The 23,498-nt window shown below is 42.3% G+C and overlaps 1 protein-coding gene across 2 annotated transcripts in view; it reads right to left on the bottom strand.

The window, feature by feature from the left end:
• Window positions 1-951: 951 nt before the first annotated feature.
• ADGRL4 (adhesion G protein-coupled receptor L4) overlaps window positions 952-23,498 on the bottom strand; it is an 87,187-nt gene continuing 64,640 nt past the window's right edge. For both annotated transcript variants that reach the window (XM_035122068.2, XM_035122071.2), the window contains exons 13-16: window positions 23,195-23,261; window positions 5,623-5,714; window positions 2,286-2,454; window positions 952-1,454 (exon numbers count right to left, since the gene is read on the bottom strand). In XM_035122068.2, the coding sequence (XP_034977959.1) occupies window positions 1,392-1,454; window positions 2,286-2,454; window positions 5,623-5,714; window positions 23,195-23,261 (391 nt within the window). In that variant the 3' untranslated portion in view covers window positions 952-1,391. The remainder of the gene's footprint in view (window positions 1,455-2,285; window positions 2,455-5,622; window positions 5,715-23,194; window positions 23,262-23,498) is intronic.

Below are 23,498 nucleotides of genomic sequence, written 5' to 3'. Positions count from 1 at the left end.
ACCCAGTCAAATGGGTGTAAATCTAAGCATTTAAGTCCACCTGCCATTTGAATGGTCCTCTAAATTTAGTTTTCTACCCAACCCTCCTGGAGGGACTATGCGCTTCTGAAGGACTCTCTATCTGTAGATCTCAAATAAGTTTTGACTCCTTGAAATCAGTCCGTCAGTGATTAAATTGGAGATGCAGAGTTCTTACTGGAATCAAATTTGATTGTTTTATGCAAGACACTTTGCTCAGACACAGGAAATTATGTTACACTGAGTCAGACCATTGGTCCATCAACTTCAGTATTGTCTACACAAACTAGCAGTTATGCTCCAGCTTTTCAGAGAAGAAGCCCATTTGTCTTGAGAGTTGATGGAATGTGATTCTGGGACTGAAGGCTGCATTATCAGCACTGAAGTGACCTCCCCAGGACATAAACCTGGCAGGCCGGGCTGCCCAGACATCAAGATCCCCTTCTCAGCCTCGCTGATGCAGTCCAAAAGAAAGCAGAGCAATACATTTGGCACCAGCTTGGCTGCAGGGGTTGCCAGAAGGAGGTTACAAGATTCCATCCAACCATCTTAGGGACTCCTTAGCCTTTTCTTCTACTGAAGATGTTTTGCAAGGCAGCGGAGGTTAAGGATAAGACTTTTCCTTATCTTAGATGGGCTACATTCACAGGTTAATCAATGAGACCGTCTGCCCCAGAACTCAGCTTAAGTACAAAGTTCATGTGTTGTACTATAGGGTGTGTATGGATTGTGGCTAACGTCTTGTGTACTCAGCTTCAAACAGCAGTGGTGGGAGCGCACTGGAACTGGAATAAATGGGAATGTCATGCGAGCCCCTTAATTGTTTCCATGTAAATGAGGCATTGATGCACACACAGAACCACACAATTATATCTAAAGAAAGAGAGAGAAACCTTATTTTTAATCTAGCTGTTTTCAGCAGTGGACACTGAGTTCTGATAAAAGTAAAATCTTTTTATTAACACTCTAATGGAATTTACTCTCTTTAAACAGCAATAAGCTAAATTATTTTCATTTCCAAGTCAGCAGGTGTGACATTAATAGCAAAGCCACTCTCAGAAACAGCCTTGCACACTGGGTTTGCCTCCCTTCTGAGCTACAGCCATTAGCCCTGAAGAGTCCTGAGATCCTTTAGAAGCCTTATTTGTTACACAATAAACCAGTCTGCCTTGTATAGATATGCTGTTTGTACACAATATAGTGTGCCTGAATGCACATTTAAGTACAATATCTATACTGGAGAGAAAGTAATTGATTTAAGAGAGATGACATCTCAGTAGCTCATTTCATACTTTCACAATATAGCAATTTTTCTAAAGCCTCTCGTTTTCTCCTTTCTTCCACGGTGCTGCTCATCTTAGCTTTCCATCAATTTACCTTAAGCATCCAAAACAGCAAGGGACGTTTCTGAACAACCTAGAGTATTCATCCTGGATCTGAAATGAAAAGATGGAATGAACACAGTGGCTTATTAACAGGTAAATATATGTATTTTAAGCATCTTCCAGAGAGTGTGGCTTATTCTGTTATAGAGGTTTTTTACATAATTTGGCCTCAGAGAGGATTAGGGGCGATGCTGAAGGGCTTTTCAGAATGCAGACTGCAGAATCTTACATAAAGGCTTCAATCCAGAATCAGATGACTATAGTTAGTAAACCTCTTTAATTATTTCATAGGATTATTGCTGTACAATCTGAAATGCATTGCTTCTTAAATTCTAGAACTGTGAGACATAAATCAGATTTCAGAGTCTTAGGACATGATTGTGAATTATGTATGTGCACAAATTATTTTATTCATCTACGGCTGCAATCCTTAATACACTTACTTGTTAAGTGTGGCCCATTTAAACAAATGGGACTGCCCAGTTAATATGGATAGGACAGTAATGTAAATCTTCTAGCTTCTCTGCCTCTGGCAATCTTTTACCCTTTTCTCTCTGTTGATGCTTCTCAGACACATAGCACATCATGCTGCCTTCTGCTAAGAGGCAGTACAATCCCCCAGCTGGGGTAAAAAATGGGGTCAGCTGAATCAACTTCCCTTTAAATACCCTACCTGGAGAGCTTTCCCATGCCTGTACCTTTTGGGATGGCTTAGCCACTACAGACTCCTGTGTGAGAGCAATCTCGTGAGGTTGAAGGGGCAGAAAAACATCTGAGAGGGATGTTTAAAAAGGAGAGGACTTTTTGGTTTACAAATTTCAAGGGTGGCTTTGGCACAGGTGTGCCACGTGAAGCATTTCTGGGTAGAAGAAGTACACTCACTTTTCGTGACAAAACACAAAGAAATATGAAGATGAACAGTCCTTGAAATGCATTGAAGATTGTAAAAAGGTATGCAGTCACCACTGATCCCTGGATGACGTGAAGCACGCCAAAGATCCACGTCGCCCCAAGGAGGAAGAGGAGGGAAAGAGCCCCCCGTGCACAAGATCTAGGCAGAAGCAAAAGGGTTAGAATTCTCTCTCTCCCACCCTCCCTTTCCCACCAAATGCAGGAAATAATTTTTGCAGTTGAAAAAATCCCTGAACACTGAATTGCAGTTACATGGTCCCTCCTTTAGGGTGTGCTGCGGTGCTGTTGCCAAAATGATATTCTCTTGCTCTCACAAGGAATCGGGGAAAAACAACAGCAACAAAAATCGCAGAAGAAAGAGTAAAAAGTGGACGGCTTTTTTTAAAAAAAAACACTGCCTGTCTTAATCTTCAAATCTGTTTTCTCTGGTGTATTGCAGAGCCATATGATTTGATTTTAAATCTACTGTTAGTGTAATTCCCCAAGGTAAAACATATGTCTGTTATGAAGTATACCCCCTAAGAAACCTTGGAAAAAAATGTATTGTATGCTCTTAGGTCAGCACATGTGCATGACATCAAAGGGATCTCTTGGCTGTTTCTCAGTTTCAGCCTCGGAGATAGTGCTGGCTGTAAAACCAGACTTTCTCTTTATATTAAAAGGATTTCGCTTTTACAATGCAAGGGAACTTTAAATTGTGGCAGGGTCAGAATACTGATGTCCTAATAGCATACAAATCAATTGCCTCTGGTTCCCCCACCCTCTTTTTTTTGTTAACACACTGTAGTCTAAGTACACTCAGCCCTGCTCATGGACTCTGACAAATTACACCATGTTGTCTCACAAATGAGCTCCTTGATTAGTTTTTCTTTTTCATTTTCAGTCCAGCAGTTGCTGGACTTCCATTCCACAAGAAAGCCTTTTCTCTCTCCCCCCCCCTTCTTTTTCTTTTTTGGTGCTGCTTCCAGAAAAATGAATAATTTTTTGACTTCATTAGAAGCAGTGCACTGTGTGAAGCTGATAGGGCGAGGAACAGGAGAAAAGTGATCAATCAAACAATTGCTAAATCCTAACTATAAATCTAACACAGCGAGTTGAAACTGCAGGAGTGTTTCTAAGCAACAAAAACAGTAAGTTGTTTTCAGTGGTCCCTGTAGCACGCACACACACACACGTGCGCGCGCGCACGCACACACACACACTCCAGCCTTGCCAGCACAAACGGTTTTCATTTCAAGGTCTCTATAAATCAGTTTTAAAGAAAATGAGTTGATCGGGAAATCATAGCAGTACACAAAATAATAATTAAACAATCCTGGGAGACAAACAAATGAAAAGGCAGGTTTGTTGTACCCTCCCCCTATTTCTCTCTTCTCCACCAACAGAGTGCATCACCCAGAAAGCAATGAGAAGTATTTTTTCAACCTTATTGATTTCAATGGGAGACTGAAGCAAATTCTGAGCTCTTCCTTAGTGAAAAAAAATGGGCATCCTGGCTGCAATCCTATACTCACTTACTGGGGAGTAAGTCTCTGTGAACTCAGTAGAACTTATTTCTGTGTTGGCAAAATGTCTTGGGGGGGGGGAATGGCAACAAGTACAGTGGTTCCTCGCTAGACGAAATTAATTCGTTCCACGGGTCAATTCGTGTAACGAATGTTTCGTCTAGGGAGTCCCAGTTCCCCATAGGAATGCATTGAAACTTAATCAATGCGTTCCTATAGGCTCTGGGGGACTGGCGGCGGCATGCAACGGGGCTTCGGAGAAGGTCTCCGAAGCCCCGTCCGATGCCGGCTGTGTGCAAGGCGGCGGGGGGAGAAGCTCTCTTCTCCCAGCCACCGCCTTGCCTGCCTCCCCCAACATGGAGTGCAACTTCGGAGACCTCCGAAGTTGCGCTCCGTGCCGGCTGTGCGCGGCGAGAGGCGACGGCGGGGGAAGAGCTTCTCCCGCCGCCGCCTCCCACCTGTCTTCCCCGGTGGTGCAGGGCGGTGTGGTGGCTCCGGGTGACGTTTTGGCTCCGTCCCCCCTGGCAAAGGAAGATTAGCTGTCAGCTTCCCGAACTGACAGCTGATCTTCCTTTGCCGCTTTCTATGGCCACGCTTCGTAAGACGAAGCGGCGGTCATAGAAATAGAAAATTTTGTCGTCTTACGAATGCCTCGCGCAACGCAAAACTCTTTCGTCTAGCGAGTTTTTCGTTGTGCGAGGCATTCGTAAAGCGAGGCACCACTGTATGGTATTTTGTTTTAAAAAATGCTTTTTAAAATCCCCCCAAAGCCTAAAAACTTAATTTTTGCGGGGAACTTTGCCCCTCCAAAAAAAGCTCAACAACTTTGCCCCATCCAAAAACATTCATAGGCCAGGGTTGCGGCAGTGATGGTCAGGGTTGTGGCCGCTTTGGGGTGATAAATTGTGTGTGGGAATCAGCTGCGGCCACGGCTGGTGGTTGTTGGCAGCCCTGAGGGGAAAGTTCTGTCATGTGCACCTGAGGTGTCTCCTCCAGGCACCGAAGAAGTGCCGAGAGCAGTGGCGGTGGGGCAACGGATCGCATCGTGTGGAAAGGTGAGTCGTGGTACAGGATGGCCAAGTGGCCTGGCCCTATCAGGCCCATCATCCTGTGCCCAGGAGACATCAAGATCACCCCTGCCAAAGCACCCTGCGGAGGCAGCGACGGCCATGCCCCACCACCACTGTTGCTCATCCCCACCATATGGCAATCCTCATTCATTAACCAGATTTCTATTTCTATTTGAAGCACAGTTTTCAGACCCAGATTCTTAAAACTGCAGAACTTAGAGTCCACGGAATCTTACCAACTAAACCAGGCATCCCCAAACTTCGGCCCTCCAGATGTTTTGGACTACAATTCCCATCTTCCCCGACCACTGGTCCTGTTAGCTAGGGATCATGGGAGTTGTAGGCCAAAACATCTGGAGGGCCGCAGTTTGGGGATGCCTGAACTAAACAGTTTAGCTGGTGCAAGGACTTTAACCAGCAGATATCCCCCACCCTCAGATTTCCCTAAACACACTGTGCACGCTCTGTGAATTCCCAGAACAGATTTATGTGTTGTGGGGGGAGAGGAGAAGATGGGGAAGTTCTGCTACATATCCTATTGAGTTCTCACAGGTAAATGGACACACAAGTATAGTCACAGGCTTTTGTCAGCAAGAAAAAAAGCCTTAATGCAATGTAAAGTACACTTTCCTTCGGGAGTGATGTTAATATAGAATTACATCAGTGGGTAGCTGTTTTCAAATCAACTGGTTTTAGTTTTTTTTTTTTAAAAGAGTCAAAGTTGAAATTTACCTTATATTTTCATAGCAGCTAACTTCTGGCTTTAGCATGGCTGTTTGTCGAAATACTTTATAGATAATGACACCAAAAGCAATCAAATTAACCTGGAAATATATACATATATGTATTCAGTTTAACAAGATGAACGTTGGAATTATAGCTGTATTTCATATTTAACGCAAACAAATCAAACCCTTTTTTTCTTTTGAAAGGAAAGAGCTATTCTGATCCTTTTAATAGAACAAAGAGTACTACAGTAACCTAGGTCAAAAACGAATGTAACTCTATATCCTTCCAAGTGTATAATTAACAACAGTCTGCAAATGTTTATTGAATTTATTGGAAAATCTCTTTAGGTTCTGGATCAGAATTCTCCCCCGAAGTAGATGTATGGAATATGTATTCTCGGTTAGGCATTATATGGATATTTCATTTGAAAATACAAACCTACTGTTACCTACTAAGTAACATTAGAAACATCATGGGTGCGTTGAAATCTTTGGGTGTAAAAGATACAAGTGAAAAGTTTTGAATTTCAAAGGTACTTTTGGTAAAAAGGGTAACATACTATGGACTTGGTATTAAACTTTGCATTTGTCTGACTAAGAAAAAGTCAGAAAAATATGGAAACGAGGCATGGAACAAATAAACAGTAAATAAATCAGAGAGCCAACCACATACGAGCCAACCACAAATGATACTACTGAGCAGTGATGGCTTTGTCTTGGAAATAATCTGAGCCACCACCACAAAAATGAGCAGTAGCCTGCTTTATCTCTGGGTCAAAGCCCTCTTTCTCCTACCGATAGCTACCCAGCCCTTTGATCCCACAATCCTCCTGTCCCATTTTCTGGTGGCGGCAACAGTAGTAGCATATAGTAAGCCCGCAGCTTACACCTTCCCTTGTCCGGTGCAATATATAGAAGCACAGCAGGAAAAAAGGTGCTGATGGCCCCCAGGTGAAGTACATTTCCCCAAAGCCTCCAGGGCCTTTTCTCCTCCTCTAGGCTTTCCTTCTCTAGGCTCTGGAGCAGGCAGCCCCAAACTCAGCCCTCCAGATGTTTTGGGACTACAACTCCCATCATCCCTAGCTAACAGGACCAGTGGTCAGGGATGATGGGAATTGTAGTCCCAAAACATATGGAGGGCCGAGTCTGGGGATGCCTGCTCTGGAGGCTCCCTATGGCTTTAATGTCATTATTGCTGCTGATGCCATTGGTGGCAACTCAGAGTTGTAGGTAAACCAAAGGGAGACAAAGGGTGTTGTGGAATGGGTGGGAGGGGGCGTAAACCAGGAATTCCTCCATGGCTTGGATTTTTAATTAAGCCAGAAAAATTCAGGGCCTGCAATGCTCACATCTTCTTTGACGTGAATGCTATGAGCCACGAAAAATGTAGCTGTGAACCTCACTGATGTTTGCTGAGTGCATTTATCACGTGGAATAAGAAAAGAAAATGACCGTGCAATACCCAGCATAACGTAATATAGCATCCAATATATCTTAGAGACCAGGTGCTTTTCACTTTGATAGAAAGCAGCTCTCCCACACAGGAAGTGCTCCTTAGAAAGTAGCAGGGAAGCACTAGGTTAGGTACCTGTGAGGTTTGTTCAATAAAGTTATGCTGGTGTTTGAAGTAAGTGGAAGCGTCTGATCAGCTATTCACAAGCAGCAGTTATTCACCAAAAATATTCACGAGTAACAGCATATCAGTATTAAAAGAATTATATTGCGGAGTCCACCCGCACCTCTGTCAACAACAACAGCACATTCCTTGGACAAAGTTTGCCTGAAGAAAGCTTCTGAAGTAGTCTTTGGTGCTTTATAAAAGCTGTGCAATACTCCACAAAGAAAAATAGGGACACTTGGATATGTACAATTCTCTCAAGTTGAAGAATCACTGCCTGAGTATCCCCCAGCCAGTACTTCTATGGTCCTTTGTGTGCACAGGGCTTCACCGCCCCCCTGCCTTGTTTATCTGAAAGATCCTACACCAGGTGTTCCTAATCTGTGGTCCATGGACAATCAGTGGCCATTGACTTTCCTTCAGGTGGTCTGTGACATATCCAAGGGCGTACCCACCACGGGGCAAGTTAGGGCAGCTGCCCTACTCTAGAAGCAGGGCTGGTGGGCAGAGGCGGAGCACAGCCCGGCGGAGCGCGAGTTCGTCATTCCCGCCGCGCCGCGCCGCACCCTCCCTCCAGCTCCCCGTCGCGCCCTCTGGCAAGGCCAAGCGCGGCGGGGAACCAGGGAGCGCGGCGCGGTGGGCAGGAACGCCGAACTCGCGCTCCGCTGGGCTGGGCTCCGCCTCCGCCCACCAGCCCTGCTTCTAGGGAGGGGCACAGCCCGGTGGAGCGCGAGTTCGCCGTTCCCGCCCGCCGCGCTGCGCCCTCCCTCCAGCTCCCCGTCACGCCCTCTGGCAAGGCCAAGCGCGGCGGGGAACCAGAGAGCGCGGCGCAGCGGGCAGGAACGCTGAACTCGTGCTCTGCTGGCCTGGGCTCCGCCTCCGCCCACCAGCCCTGCTTCTAGGGAGGGGCACAGTCCGGCGGAGCGCGAGTTCGCCGTTCCCGCCCACTTTGTGCCCCCTCCCCTTCCGTGCCTTGGCCCCTCCCCCTGCCCCCCCCTAGTTTTGATCCTGGGTATGCCCATGGACATATCTGTGAAGGACACTTAATATTTGAATTTTATAGAGTTCTATGGTATTCAGACTGCAGTGCAATAAAATAAAATATAAGAAATAATAGACACAATAAAAACTACATCTGAAAATCACACAGCACTAGCCTAGTGTATTTCAAGTGCTACAATGTGCAGAAAGAGGTAAGTGCTCCAGCAAGACCCTAAGCAAATGGTTGGGGAGGGGAAGTTGGGGAAACTATGGCTGCACAATCTAAATCAGGGGTCCCCAGACTTACCGGGCTTCGGGCCGGAGGGCAGGGGAGTGCGCGCCCGTGCGCATGCGCACATGCACTTGGTCGGAAAAAAATCGCCGAAAATCACTTGTGCGCATGCGTATGGGCCTCTCCCGACCCGGAAGTGCATCGGAAATGACCTCTTTTGAAGATCGCCGCCGCGCCGCGCGCCGTAAGAGCGGGCGGTGGCAGCGGGCGGTGGGGGTCGTCGCGGGCTGGATTGGGAGGCCAATTGGGCCGCATCCGGCCCGGGGGCCGTAGTTTGGGGACTCCTGATCTAAATGGTATACAAATAGACTTTGTTTGCTTGATTTGTTTGCTTATTCAGGGGCCCACAACGGGTATAGGCAAAGCCCACACAAATAGAGTTTGTATGTGCCCACAAACTTGTTCACACCTTATTTCCCCAGCATGCATGGAATTGGTTCCTCAGATAAAGAAATCCATCTGGCATAACTGAAGGCCAAGCCAAAAGCTTTTACTTGAGAACTGTCAGCTTTAATTGGAGGTGCTGCTGGTGAAAATGGTGGCGAATAATATCTATTGATATTAACTGGTTGGAACACATTTTTATCGATAAAACGATTCAATTAGTTTTAAATGTGTTGTTTTCATTTGTTGGTGTTGTACACTACATTGAATGCTTTTATAGTGGAAAAGTGGAATAAATATCTTTCCATTAAGTAAGTAACCCCAAGAGAAAATTGTGTTTGAACACGATAATTAGCATAAAACAGGAACTGTTGGAGGCACATGCATTTCCAAGCCTTGCCTAGCTGCTTCCTGACTTCCTACCCCACCCTGATTCTACTTTCCCAAGAAAAACATCCTTTGAGTTTAGTCCTACCTGCTTTTTCATTTGCCCAACAGCACAAAACCTCAGTTTACACAGTGAGTGGGTTTGTACCAGACCAAAAGTGCAGGTAGGTGGACACATAGAGGGAGCCTGCTGTGGAGCAATGCCTGAGGACTCCTCCTGTTGTGGGCCATTGCTGGTGTCCTTCCCCTTCCCCTCACCTTTTCACTTGGATTTGTGAAATTCTAAAAAAATATAATGAATGAGCCACATTTCAGCTGGCTTGCTTTTTGCATTCTGTCTATGAATTCTTGATTGCAATTGTGCCAGTTGGGTCTTATGGATTTGCATCTGCTGACTGAGTAATATTAATGAAACATCCACTTGTTTCCTCAGCTATATGCTTCAAGAGGAGGAAAAAAAACCAACTCATATTTAAAACAGTAATTGGAAGCCCAGTGTAGGGTCCATGATGGGAAGCCAAGATGGGAGATTTTGGTGGGGTGGACAATTAAGAATTTGTCTTAACCACAGTCTGAGTTTGATCACATGCACCCCTGCAAAGGCATTATTTGAGAAACACGTATTCTTTATTTCTGAACAGAAAATCTTGCATGTGTGCCAGCCCTGCCTCCAACATCTCTCTGTGTGCAGACTGTACAATCTCTCTATTCCATACCTTCCTGTGTTGAGCAAGGAAGATCTGATGGAGGCATCTACCTGCACTTTTTGGTTGTATCCAGGGCATCTACCTGCACTTTTTGGTTGTATCCAGGGCATCTACCTGCATTTTTGGTTGTATCCACAGAGCAGGGAGGCTAGTTTATCAGAGCTCGTGACTGCATGGTGATTTCTCCTCACCTTCAAATGGATGTGGATAAAATCTCCTTCAGACCTTCTATGTTCAACATCGAAAGGTCTGGGGCTAAGTGGGCAGGCATAAGGATGTTTGGAACAGTGACCCCCAACATGGACTGATGTTTCCAATTCAGGCATAATGCCCAAAGAGGGGGCAAAACACCTCTATGATGCATTATCACACTTAAAAGTTCGCAATCCTGATGCTTAGTAATAACTACTAGGTAGTTAGTGAAGAAACAATTAACTAACTGAGATAGTCCATCTTTTCAGGGGCTACTTAAAAGACCTGAAGAAAGTCTTGGGGGGCAGGGAGACGGAAGAAGAGAAGTCCAGGCCAGGAAGTTTATGTCATGCATTTAACATATTTAACATATTCACTTTGTTAAATACATGTTTGCCAATGTACAATAGATGTGAAGGTCAATATGAATGTGGGAGATAGAAAAGTGGGGCTAAGGCCTTTCCCATGCATACTGCATTCCTAACACCAACCCCCAAAGATGCTGTTTGGAGGGAATCTGCTATTAGCACCAATATTTAAAATTCTGATATACATAATACTTCTGAAACCAGCAGTTCTTGAAGTTAATTATACAATTAATTTGACCTTTATAATAATTATATGCAGGCTTTTATATAATATACATATTCTGGTGAATAACAGAGGAAATAATTCACTTTATCTCTAGCTAGCATAATGTGAGTTTAGAATGCTCTTATTAAAAGTGGGGCAAAATGTAGTTGGAACACAAAAGGCTAATACTTGGAGAATGCATGAAGTTTTAGGAAACTAAATAGCTAATATAAGTGGCATCAGCCTAATCATCTCACACTCTTTGACATCTAGGTGGCATCTAAGTGGCAAACTAGGAATTTAATTTCAACTTCATGCATCTCTGTCCTCATTATGGGTTGGTTTTGGAGTGTAGTTCTGCTCATGGAATGGTCATTCCAGGTTCCCACTCATGGAAGAGAAGAGGTGAATTTCACTGATTCCCTATTTACCCCACATCACGATGCATCCTCTCATCTACTTTTTAGTGTAAGGATCCCTCCAGCATAGTGTGAAATGTGGTGTGAGAGGTTACCAGAGGAAATGGAAATCCAGAAAATTGCTTCCCGACTCATGGGTAGGAGCTTCCAAAGATGGAAGGGCACCATTGGATCTAACCCAATGTGCCTCCTGTTCTATGTTTAATTCTTCTTTGCTCCATTTGGCTAAACATACCTATCACCATCTCCCCTAATTTCCATGTCCTATCCCTCTCTTTCTGTCTTCTGCCATGCATCTTCCTTTGCTTCCCTCTGTTTTGAAAATGTGATTATGTCATTTTAAGTGCTTTCTCAAGATACATTTCTGTAACAATGGATGCTGCTATCTCTCCATAGATCTGGAGACAGTATTGTAATGCTCACATTTTTCTCCATATTTTGTGCCACACCAAAGTCCTGGTGCTTGAGATACACTATTTATCAAAGTTTCTAAGCTCGTATGGAATTTACAGATGTCCTTTGAAAGTTCTTAAGCGTTTAAGTAACAGTTTTGAATATGTTCTTATAAAGGTGTGTCCCCCTTCCCACCTGTTTTTATTTTGTGGTCTTACACCATCTGCTGTAAGTGGGTGAGAAGTTGAAGTGTACTAGAGGGAGAATTAAAGTTGGAAACTATCGCCTGCGTTTTAAATACACCAAGAACACGCATAAAAGCAAGATGATTTTGGACAAGAGCCAACTATAATTCCTATTGCTTGACAAAGGAAAAGCCTTGGACTTTCCTGTACAATTAAATAAACAATACATGGCTTCTCATATACAAAAGAATGTAGCTTTCAACCCAAAACCATGCACAGGACTCTGGTCCTAATGGTGTAATTTTCTGCTTGTGAGAGATCTACTAGCATAATCATTCACTTTCATGATGTGCTGTTCATGATTGGGACTGTTTAACATTAATGGCTACTAGTATTTATTGTTTTCTTTTTTTCATTTGGTTAGATGACATATCGGGTCCAAATAATGCTGTTAATAATGGGATGATGTTAATAGCGGGAGGTTCAGAGATGTGACCCATGGGGCATAATTCACTGGAAAGGTCTCCTGCACAAGTCCCATTGAAACAATGCATATTCCTCAAGAACACATTAAATGATGGATGGAAGATGTGCAAGAGCATGCTCAAATGTGCCCTGCTGTCATTTCAATGTCCTGTATAATAGCTCTCATTACCTCTTTACATCAGTATCTGTGGTAACAGATGTCTAAAGTGAGCTGCTGTAAAAAGACAGGCTATGCAGGAGACTTAAATCTGCAATTTTCGCATTCTTAAATCAACACTAAAAGGTTTTTTCCTCAACAGTAATTGGCAACAATGAAATTAGCCTTATTTTTTATGTTTAGGTAGCACAACTCTCCACTACATCCCCCAAAATGCACTTCCCAAACAAAGCCCCCCTCCCCTTTGAGTTGGGAGAAAGGATTGAATGAATCCATCACATATAACTGGTTGGATGGCTCAGATATGTGTGAGTCTCAAAATCAAGTGCAAAACTCTCCACTGCATTTTCCAAAATGGGAAAAAACGCAAAACAAAACTATATTGGAAGAAAGGTCACAGAATCAGAGAATCATAGAGCTGGAATGGATCAGAAGAGTCATCTAGTCCAACTGTCTGCAGTGCAGGAATCTTTTTTGCACAACATGGGGATCAAACCCATGACCCTGAGATTAGTAGAGTCTCATGCTCTACCAACTGAGGTCATATGAATCCATCATATTATTTAAAAAAACAACAACAGGAAGGAGAGAGGTAAGAAGAGAGAAGGGTTATGTCATGATAAAGGCTGTGAACATATGACCAGCTTAAAGTGCAACTAGTTTGTTCTTTTTCTCAGTTCCCATTGAAGTTGGTTTGGAGGCAAACACACCAAAACACAGTGTTTCATAGGAAATGACAAAATATATGTGGACTGTGGCTAATGCCATGTGTACACTGCTTCCCAAACCAGTGGTGGGAGCACATTGGATGCAGATGAAATGGGAGTGTGTGCATAGCCAAAGAATTAAGGGGAGGGGGTATGGCTGAGTATTGTTTAGTAGCTCAACGGGTAATGCTGTGGTGGTATGATCCTTTCGGGTTAACAAGCTGGGAAGCTTGTCTTGCACAGATATCCATGAGAGCCAAGCACACTTATTAAATTAGGGCTTCTCTCAAACAGCAGGGAAACCCATTTTCAGTGTCCAGCTGTGAGAATGCTTCCTGGAAGGAGATTCAGAAAGAAAAGGCTTCTGGGCTTTTGAGGGAATGCATACATAATATGGTAGCCTACAAATCTGCTCCACTTCCCAGTGGGGAGGAGTTGTGGTGGACCACATGGACACCCACCCCTCTGGGAGCGGGGGACAAAGTACCACGTCACCCAGAGGTTCCTGGCTACGTCATTCACCAGCCAGCCAATCTGCTGGCTGGGGGGGGGGCGTGGATGGGCCCCATTTAAACTGAGGCACGAGCCAGAGAGCTTCCTCTTGGCTTGCTTCCTTGATCATTAGGCATTGGCTGATCTTATGATGGGGAGGGGAGGTGTGGCCATTGCCTGCCCCTCCAAGCTTAAGGGTATTCCGTTAAAGGAATCCGGGGATGTGGATCTTGTCTGAAGCCTGGGGTGGGGCTAGGGCCATGCCACCACCCCGTCGGGAACCCAGGGGGAGCTAAAGTTGGTTTGCATCAACAGGGCTCCCCCTACCAGTGGTTGACCATTACTGGACTCCCTGCTTGTTGGGCAGGAGTCAGATATAGTTGGGTCAATTCCAATGTCTAAGCCAACCCCGCTCACATTCTGAAACCAATGAAGTTGTGGCTTAAATTTGCCCAATATCATTAACCTAATATCCATATCCTTGTGTTTTATTCATCAACAAGGGGGTGATCTTGGGGTCTCGACACGCAACATGATTTCTTTCTACTGTCATAGAGAGAGTTGAAGTGGTAGCATTACAGGAACAGTGAATGGACTGAATCGAAATTCTCGAGTTATGAGAACTTGAATCTGGATTATTTCCAGGTACAAAGGTATTGGATCATTCTTGTGGTCCCCAGGTACAGCCAAGCCTGCTGTGGGGTAGGGGTTTGTATTTGTCCCTAGAACCATTTCAAACTGCTTGATCCCAATGGTATTTGACAAGGCATAACTGCCCATAGCTTATTTATATTCTTAGCAATATCTGATTCCACAGCTTTCTGTGTAAACAACAAAAAAGTAAAACATCTTTTAAATGAAAAGCTATTGAACACTACAGTATACAAAGAAACCCACCAATGTACTAACACTATTGTGCCTGTTTACAGATGGAAAAAAACAGCAAGTATGAATCATTGTAATTCTAAGTTCCTTCAGAGAGAATTACAAGGCCATATGATATCCTAGCGTGTTAGATTTTGCATTAGGATCCATGACAGAGTTGTAAGACATCCAGACAGCTCCATATTGAGCACACATCTGAGGAATACAAGTTATTTCATCTTCTGTTGGCAGTTTGCTTAAACAGCTGGCTTTGAATGTGTTTCTTGCCTTATGCTGGCATACAGGAAGAAGAGCTGAATTTTGATTTGCCTAGCCATAGACTTTGTTGCAGAATTATCCAAAGAAAGGCCACGGGCATCTAATAGTTTTCCAGAGCAATTTTTGGTGTACATACATATGAATGCTTCACTTAGATTTTGTCACCTCAGCTTCAAAGGAGAATAATTTCTCCTGCCTATTCATAGTAGGTTATGGGAAATCTGATGGTGTTGGCAGGAGAAGGATGAAGCGTGTTAAATTGCTGTGAGGAGAGTAATTAAACCCACCAGCTGTAATTTTGTGGTAATGGGTGGCATTTAGCAGAGAAAGACAAATTTTGATGATGGAAACCACAGTTTAAAGAATGAGGGAGAAGAAAGGATAGTGTTAAGATAGGCACAATACACTGTCTTGGCTGACTGGTAGATAAGGATGGCAGAATCAATTCTGCTTTCTCTCATATTCTCGTTTTCCACTCTTAAGTTGAACATTCCAATTTCCACATCAGTTTCAAATATTTTGAACAAGTTCTCATGAAAATTCGGCAGCATTTTTACTGTGAATTTCTCCTGATAGACATCTTTTAATACACACACCTTTGCAAAGCAATATTCCGCTATATAATGCAGTTCCGAATGTTATTTTCACAAACATATGCCTTTCCAGGCAGATTTTATCCTTATATATGCATTTTTTTGTACCCATTATTTTGCCGGACAACTGTATGGAAAAATTCAGAGAAGTGTGAATGTGAAAAGATGACTGGGTTTTGGTTCACACATTGTTTCAAAAATAAGGTAACGGTAAAGGGACCTGGGGTTGTGGTAATCATCTCGCATTATTGGCCGAGGGAGCCGACATACAGCTTCCAAGTCATGTGGCCAGCATGACTAAGCCGCTTCTGGCAAACCAGAGCAGTGCGTGAAAATACTGCTTACCTTCCCGCTTGAAGCGGTACCTATTTATCTACTTGCACTTTGACATGCTTTCAAACTGCTAGGTTGGCAGGAGCTGGGACCGAGCAATGGGAGCTCACCCTGTTGTGGGGATTTGAACTGCCGACCTTCTAATCGGCAAGCCCTAACTTCATCTATAAATGTAGATTAGATTTCTTCCCTGTCCCAATATGGTAGGCATTGTTGTACTAGGTGAAATGTGGTCTTTAGCAGATAGGCAATGCCCTATATAGTATTGGAATGGAAAATTACATATGAACTAAGATGGAAGCAGTCATAGCTGGCATACGCTTCGGCTATCCCAGCCTTAATTTAATGAATGCCAGAGACTGCAGAAGATTAACAGTAACTCTTTTATTGTCTAAAAGTTACTGCACAAGAACAAACCCACTAAGGCAGAACTTTGTACTGCTTCCATAGCTGCCAAGTTCTCCCTTTTTTAAAGGGAAATTCCCTTATGCTGAATAGGCTTCCTCGTGAGAAAAGGGAAAACTTGGCAGCTATGGCGTATACGTACTAATGTTTTTGATCCCCTTCCCTTGTTTTCTCATTCAGCCTGCATAGTAATTGTGAATGTTTGTGATAGAAAATAGTTGTTACTTTTACCTGCCTATAATTACACTGAAACAAATGAATGGCAGCTTTCTAAAATATGGCTGGGAACAGGACGGGAAACATGACATGTTCTGCTTTAAGTTACTAACAACCCAACAGAAGCCCATTCAATGAAAGGCAGGTGCATGGCATTACTTTATAGTTTATTTCCTTTAGCAATGACAAAAGGCTTCCAGTTTCTCTCCATTAACCATCACTTCAAGCAGCAGGGAAACTGCAATTAGTAGTGCTGTAATGTCCTAAAAAAGACCCAATGAGAATGATTCTATATCATGATGTAACATTGTTCCCTTGGCCATTGTTGGGAAAAACAATGAGATATTTAAATTCAGAGATGACTCACTAAGAACACCATCCTATCCATGCTGGAAGTCCACCAGCAAAGTCACTTGGAACAATGCGTGTAAATTCTATTGGGCCATTCTGTGGGTCATTTCAGTGCCGTGAAGCTGCTGGCTGAAACTCTGACAGTACTTCAACTTTGTTTGGTTATGGGAAAGAAACTGGAGAATCTCCTGCTGCCTCTTCTCAAAATGGGTAAGTCTCATTTGCCTCCTCCTAAATTGCCTCACACAATGGCTTTTCTCCCTGCACATTTTCAAATGCATCTTTACAATATACGTTTTAAAATCTCGCAAGGGGAAAACATAGCTTGGAGGATGCAAGGCAGGACTTGGAGCAGAAGGGTAGTTGGTGGGAAATTATCTCCACACAATGCACAACTTCTCCATTTTCAATTGCCTGCTCTGAAGCTGCTTTTTAAAAAGAAAGAAAAAGAAGGGGGGGAATTATAACATGGTTCTAATTTGCACATAATGCGCCATTAACCCAGAAGAAAGCCTTCACTTGTTTGTACAGTTAAAATGCTGGTCATTGATACGATAGGTCTTCACAATGCTTTTCTCAGAGGAGGAGAATACCCTGACGTTGTCTTATGAGTACATATATTAGTGCTTGATATTATGTAAAATAATTCTAGAGTTAGCATAACCAACCATAATTTTTAATTGAGTGCTAAGGGTTTTAAAATACACAAAAACCTGTTAATGCATATGCAACAGTTCTGTGTTGACTTGGAGTCATAGTCACAGTGGAACCCATCCAATCAATTCATCATAGATTGGGGTGTCCCCTCCCCCCCAATTCTTCTTCTTCATACAGTAAGAAGAGTGCTTGCTCTTACAAGGTGCTGTTGTTCCTGCTGTTTTTCCTTGTGCAGTCCCAACAATTTCAGAAAGGATACTGTGGGTGGCATGTTTGCAACTGGAGATGTAGGCAGCAATCTCAAATGACTGGTTTGGGGACTTGCAGGAGCCCCAGCATGCAATTAGATGTTGCCCAACATTTGCTTGATTTAGCCTGCGATTTTATATTCATTTACCTGGAAGTAAGCCCTATTGAACTCAGTATGACTTCTGATACACATAGGATGTTAGTGGATCATGTATGAATTTAAATATCCCATTGCATAGCTGCCAAGTTATCCCTTTTTTTAAGGGAAATTCCCTTATGCTGAATAGGCTTCCTCGTGAGAAAAGGGAAAACTTGGCAGCTATGTCCCATTGAGACCAAAGGAATTACTTTGACGCCCATTGTTAGGGCAAGTCTTAATTGCTCCTGTCACCGAGGCAAGCTATAATTTTTTTTGCATCCCTGTGATGCCCTATACGTTTTGTGACTGTTATTATTATTATTATTACAATTTATACAGATCTTAATTGGCAAAAGCATTCCAATTTTACTCAGCTCCATTCTTACTTTCCCGCCATGTGCAACAACACACTTTTGCACCTGCATGAAAAAAATATGAAGCTGCCACAAAGAACAGCGCAGAAGGGGTGGGGGTGGGGGAAGGAGAGCATTATAAAAATAATTAAGGTTAAACTGCTTGGGGGCAAGTGAAATCAAAACAATCCTTTACAAACTGTTCTGTAGCTGAACAATTCAAAAAGCAACTATTCTGAATATAAGCAAATTCAAAGGGAGACAATCCCCCTTTGTAACCCGCCCCCTTCTGATAGAAGACTACTGAAAATTGTCTGGTATCAAAGCTTCTCATGGATTAGACCTTTTGCGGCTCTCTGTTTCTACAAAAAAAGAGCCAACCTAGAAAAGGCAAAGCTAATTCCAAATATTTTGACACACTACTTCTGAGTCTGTTGAGTGCTTCACATTCAAAACTTCAAAAATGAAGCTCCCAAATCGTATCTTTTCTACTTTCTCAGACTCTCGCTCAATAATTGATGAAACCATCTATATGCTGATGTCAAATCTCAGAAAAACGGGGATGGTGGTGGTGGGGAGAGAGATGTCTCCTGCTGTTCTTTTAGTTATATACTTGCTTTATTTAAAAATATCATATTAGATATGGCTCCTTCAAAAATGTCTGATGTTCAGGAGCAGCTGCATAGGCATCATTCTCCCCAATGACCCTTATTATCAATGTTAGAATTAACAAGCTGGAATTCTGATGTGCAATCTGGCATGAATGAGGACAGATTTCTGTCTTCTGGCTAACGGATGGGTGAAAATGCTACTTCGGTGCTGTTCAGTCAGGATGGAAGAGAGTTAAGCTGATAACAATGCAACGGCTTAAGCCGGAAAACGAAAATGTATGCCATATTAATTGCCTGAAATTGCACACAAGCTGGCAGTCAAACAATGAAAGGTATGTCTTGCTGTCTGATTTCTCTCATTATCATCTCCCTGATGAATACACCTGCCCAAATGCTTTAGTTATTTCCTCTAGTTTGACACAGCGCTGGAAAATATTTAAGAACAACAACAAGAAGAAATACTGGGAGGGGGAAAGAAAAGAGGGGATAAGAGATTAAGGGTTCTGTGCCAAGGGTATGCCTAATTTTTTTTATTAAAAAAAAAATATATTGTAGAAAAACTGGACACAGGTACCAGTAATAAATCCCACTGAACTCAATGGGACTTGCTTTTGAGTAAGACATGCATATGCTTCAGGGTCAAAACAGACATGACATTAATTGCATGACTGCAAGTAACGTGTCTAGTTTTAAAAGTTTAAATAGTTGGCACTCAGCATCAGCACTGTGTGCAGGGGAAAGTTTCATGTTTAACCCTTTCCCCTGTGTATGGTCCTGATGAAATCCACTCCCCCCACAGTGGAAGTTATTTAAGAAACCCACAAATGGGGCATTTTTTTATGGGGGCAGGGCAGAGAAGGATCAGCACCCTTTGCTGCTGTTGCATTATGTCTATGGGCCTGATCCAGGCCTCTTCACCATACCAGCATTGAAGTCTGTTCAACTTCAAGTGTATTTGTCTCTGCTCCCACTTTCTGCACTGGCTGTGAAAATGGCGATGTCTCTCAAGCCCCGTTGTTGCTGGAAAAGGTTTGGCTTAACCCCTAAATAAATATTATAATGATTTCACCCTATCATTTTATATCACTTTTTGTCCATGGATCATAATTATTCTTGCCTGCTTATGCTGGCAGCTTTTCTCTACTTCCCAATCTCTTGCACCACCTTTGTTACTCTGTTTTAAAATTAGATAATTGCAACCCCCCCCCCCAATCCTACATGACTTGTGTGCATTGATCTAATCTGAAACACAACCTTAGATATATTGGTTGCAGTGCTGGAAAGGCTGTTAAGAGAAACAAGTTGGGGAAATTATCTTTAGCTTGCAGCTTGTTTTATGCAGGTTTAAAGTACTCCCTTCCCCCTGTAGTTCAATCTATCAAATGTCTGACCCAGTCCTTTTCATGTATACTTACCCAGAGAATAACAATAAAAAATGCTTGATATGATCAATGAGGCTAATGGCATGCACTTCAGAATCCTAATGGCTGATTGGTATTAATGAGTACGTATGTTAGAGGGGAAAAAGGTGTTGTTGATATGCTCAGAGAAGAACAAGTGCTTTTAGAGAAATGCCTAGGCTTTTCTATGAAGACATGTCAGATCTGCCTCAAAAGAAGTATCTGAAGTACCCAAATCAATCTACAGTCATGCACTCAATAAGTTATATGCAACCTTCAAATAATATCACAGTATAGTCTAACTCACTAAACTCCCCCAACACAGGCCTTTGCGATAGCAAAATAGATCTGTTGAAAATATACGCCTTGTATCCACAGGACTGTGTGAATAGTTCTGTCTGCCCAAGAGAACTTTGGACTTGTGTTTTTTCAACACTTCTCTTTTGCAATGGAAAGATAGTTCAAAAACAGTTCGGTTTTGGCATAGGTGGTCAGCCTCTAAATGGGGTAAGATGAAAAGTCCCACTAGGGCCATGTCTATTGTCCAAGCCCTTTGGTGCACCCCAATGAGTTCTTTGGATCTTGGCTGAGATGTTTTCCTGCTCACTAAAGGTATAACGTTTCTAAGAAAGAAGTAAAGCTGTGGCATATTTGTGTGTGCTTTACTTGAGAGCTGAAGTCCAGAAAAGCCTGCTTTGAAAAGACCATGAAATTGTTGCCATCTACCCATTAGTGCTTGAAAGCCTCAATCATGTACAGCTTCATTCTGGCGGTTTCAGTTCTTCTTCTAATTCCTGCTCCATAAAACAACACAGTGTGCTATTTCTGAAAACTCCTGCCATCTTGTTCAAAATAGCTTCTCCACTCCATGCAGGCAAAAAAATAAATAAAACTAAAAATGGAATGCAACTTACTGAAACGGAACACTGCAAATATTTATGTTAACAAAATTTGTAATGTTGCTATATGGAATCTATAAGCAGGGGTTACCCATAACTCAATGCCTCTCAATGAACAACAGCTGTCATTATATTTTGGATTGTATTTCACTTCCTCAACCTGAAATGCTCATTTGCAATTGGGTACTAAGCCACATTTACTTGTGAATATTTCAAGATGTTTTGATAGTCAGGTTGACATCATTGCTTATGTGTTCAGGAATGTGTGCATGAACTCCAGGCATCTGGGCATGTGTGGGGCAGTACTTATGGGTCCCTGGATCAGGAAAAATCAGTTTATCCATTGGCCACAAATCCTTATAATCTGAAAGAGCTTGTAAGTAGGTTGGTCCTAATGGTGTTCAGCACATTGGTTCACCAAAGCTTCTGTTAGTGAAATAAGGATTTGATTCTTCTTTCCTGATGAAGACCCCACCACAATCCACTCTGAAAGGTTGACACATAGGAACAGAGTAGCTGAAGTATGGAGAGGGAATCAGTAAAAAAATTAACTTCCCTTTCCACTGATGGAAGCCTTTGTCGGATCAAAGACAACCTTCTGTCTGTGTACGGGATGCCATTGGATACAAGGGATGGGGGGAGGGGGTTATTTTGCTTGCCTTTTCATGAGAAACTACTTAATTCACACTTCTTGAACCAACACACAAACTGAAACACATACCGGTATATCTTTTAAAATTCACACTTTTCTAAACTTTGCAGTGCAGTTATCCAACCAGATGTACAAAAATGCATATACTGGGAAAAATATGTGCTTCAACATGCATATATTTGTGAAAATGACATATTATATTGTATGCATTATATTAGGGGGAATTGCTTGGGGAAATGTCAGTGACAGTCAAAAACTACACAACATTGTGTTTATTAGGAGAAATTCACACTGAATTGTTGACGGATTTTTAATGAGGGTTTTTTATTTTAAAAATGCAAATTGTGGGTAAATGCAATCATGCTTATGATTATTTATTAGTTGCTTTCCTCACAAAAGTGGCTCAAAGCATCTTATGAAAACAATATTCCAGTAAAAAGCAAATTGCTATAACCATTAAAACCTCACAATGCAATGATACTGATAAAAGACAGGTCTTACAGACCCCACGCCACTAAAGCAGGCTACAAATACCTGAAATTCTTCAAATTAAGGCCCAAAAACCAAGGTTAAAAGGAGAAGTTTTTAAGACTGGAAAAATGAGAAACTGAGAGAAACTGAAACTGGCATATCCCTATTAGAAACAGCCCTTTATTTGTTTGTTTGTTTATTTATTTATCTATCAAACTACTTTATAGATTGATAGTTACAGTATTGTGTGCTACTTTAATCACATTTTATTACCAAATAAATGAGGGCCAGAAGCTACAGCTTAATTGCCTACTCATAGCATCTGCTCTATCGCAGTGCATTCTAACATTTCTTACTTGATCTCAATCCATTTTTACATGTGTAACTTAGCGGCACTTTGAAAATATCTTCATGCACTCAAGTGTGTTGTTGTTGTTTAAAAAAACACACACCATGTTTTTGCTGCTGTTGTTTGTAATGGGACACCAAAAGTTTCAGAAAGATCAAACCTGAAAACATTTCCAGTAGGAATTAAAAAGGCTCCTTTTCCCCCAGCAGAAATAGAGGCTATCAATTCTTGACTTGCCTGCCCATGTGAAATAGTGGGTTCTTGTCTCTGATGTCGCAATTTTGTTTAAAATAGCCTTGATGATGGCAGGGTACACGCGAATGATAAAATCATAAAGATGACAGCCTAATCTTCAAAGATGACCGATCACAGATAAAAGATTAAGTAACTCAGCATTTGAAATACCAGATTATCTGTCTCCTGGCATAGTGTCTGTGTATGCCTCCTGCTGAGTTCTGCAGAGATATCACTGACATGTAAAGATGCTACATCTTACATACCAGAATTGCTACAGAGAATGCCGTTCCCTCAGGCCGTCAGGTTGAAAGAAACAGGCCCTCAACTGAAATATTAGTTAATCAAACATATGTCTGTGAGACAGGCAAAGTACTTGGGCGCGTAATAGATAAACATATTTTAGCGTGGCTATTTAAAAACAGCTAAAAGAGTTCATTTTACCATATAATTAGCACTCACAGGTGGGACAGCGATGGGTTAGTGATTATTATACACCCTTTATTATCAATTTTATGTACCCCAATAATAAGAATAAAAATACTTACAAGAATGATTAGACATGCTGGTCCTATAAAACTCCATATAAAGTTGTTCTTTGTGCTGAGCCAACATCTGAAAAGTAAACAGTGCATAATGTTTACAAATTTGCTTACAGATGAATCACTCCTGTCTTTGGAATCAGGTCTTTTTGAAGACTGGAAAAGACTGCTAGTTGGGATGACTATATATTACCTCCAGTATCAGAATCAGTGTGCCTCTGGGTACCAGTTGCTGGAGAACATGAATGGAAGAGTGTCATTGAGTTCATGCCCTGCTTGTGGGCAGGGCCGGATTTAGGTTTGATGAGGC

The sequence above is a fragment of the Zootoca vivipara genome, chromosome 7 (genome assembly GCF_963506605.1).
Source record: "Zootoca vivipara chromosome 7, rZooViv1.1, whole genome shotgun sequence".
In the NCBI taxonomy this organism is placed as follows: domain Eukaryota; kingdom Metazoa; phylum Chordata; class Lepidosauria; order Squamata; family Lacertidae; genus Zootoca; species Zootoca vivipara.
Note: the sequence above shows the minus strand (reverse complement) of the source record. Positions and strands in the feature narration are given on the sequence as shown.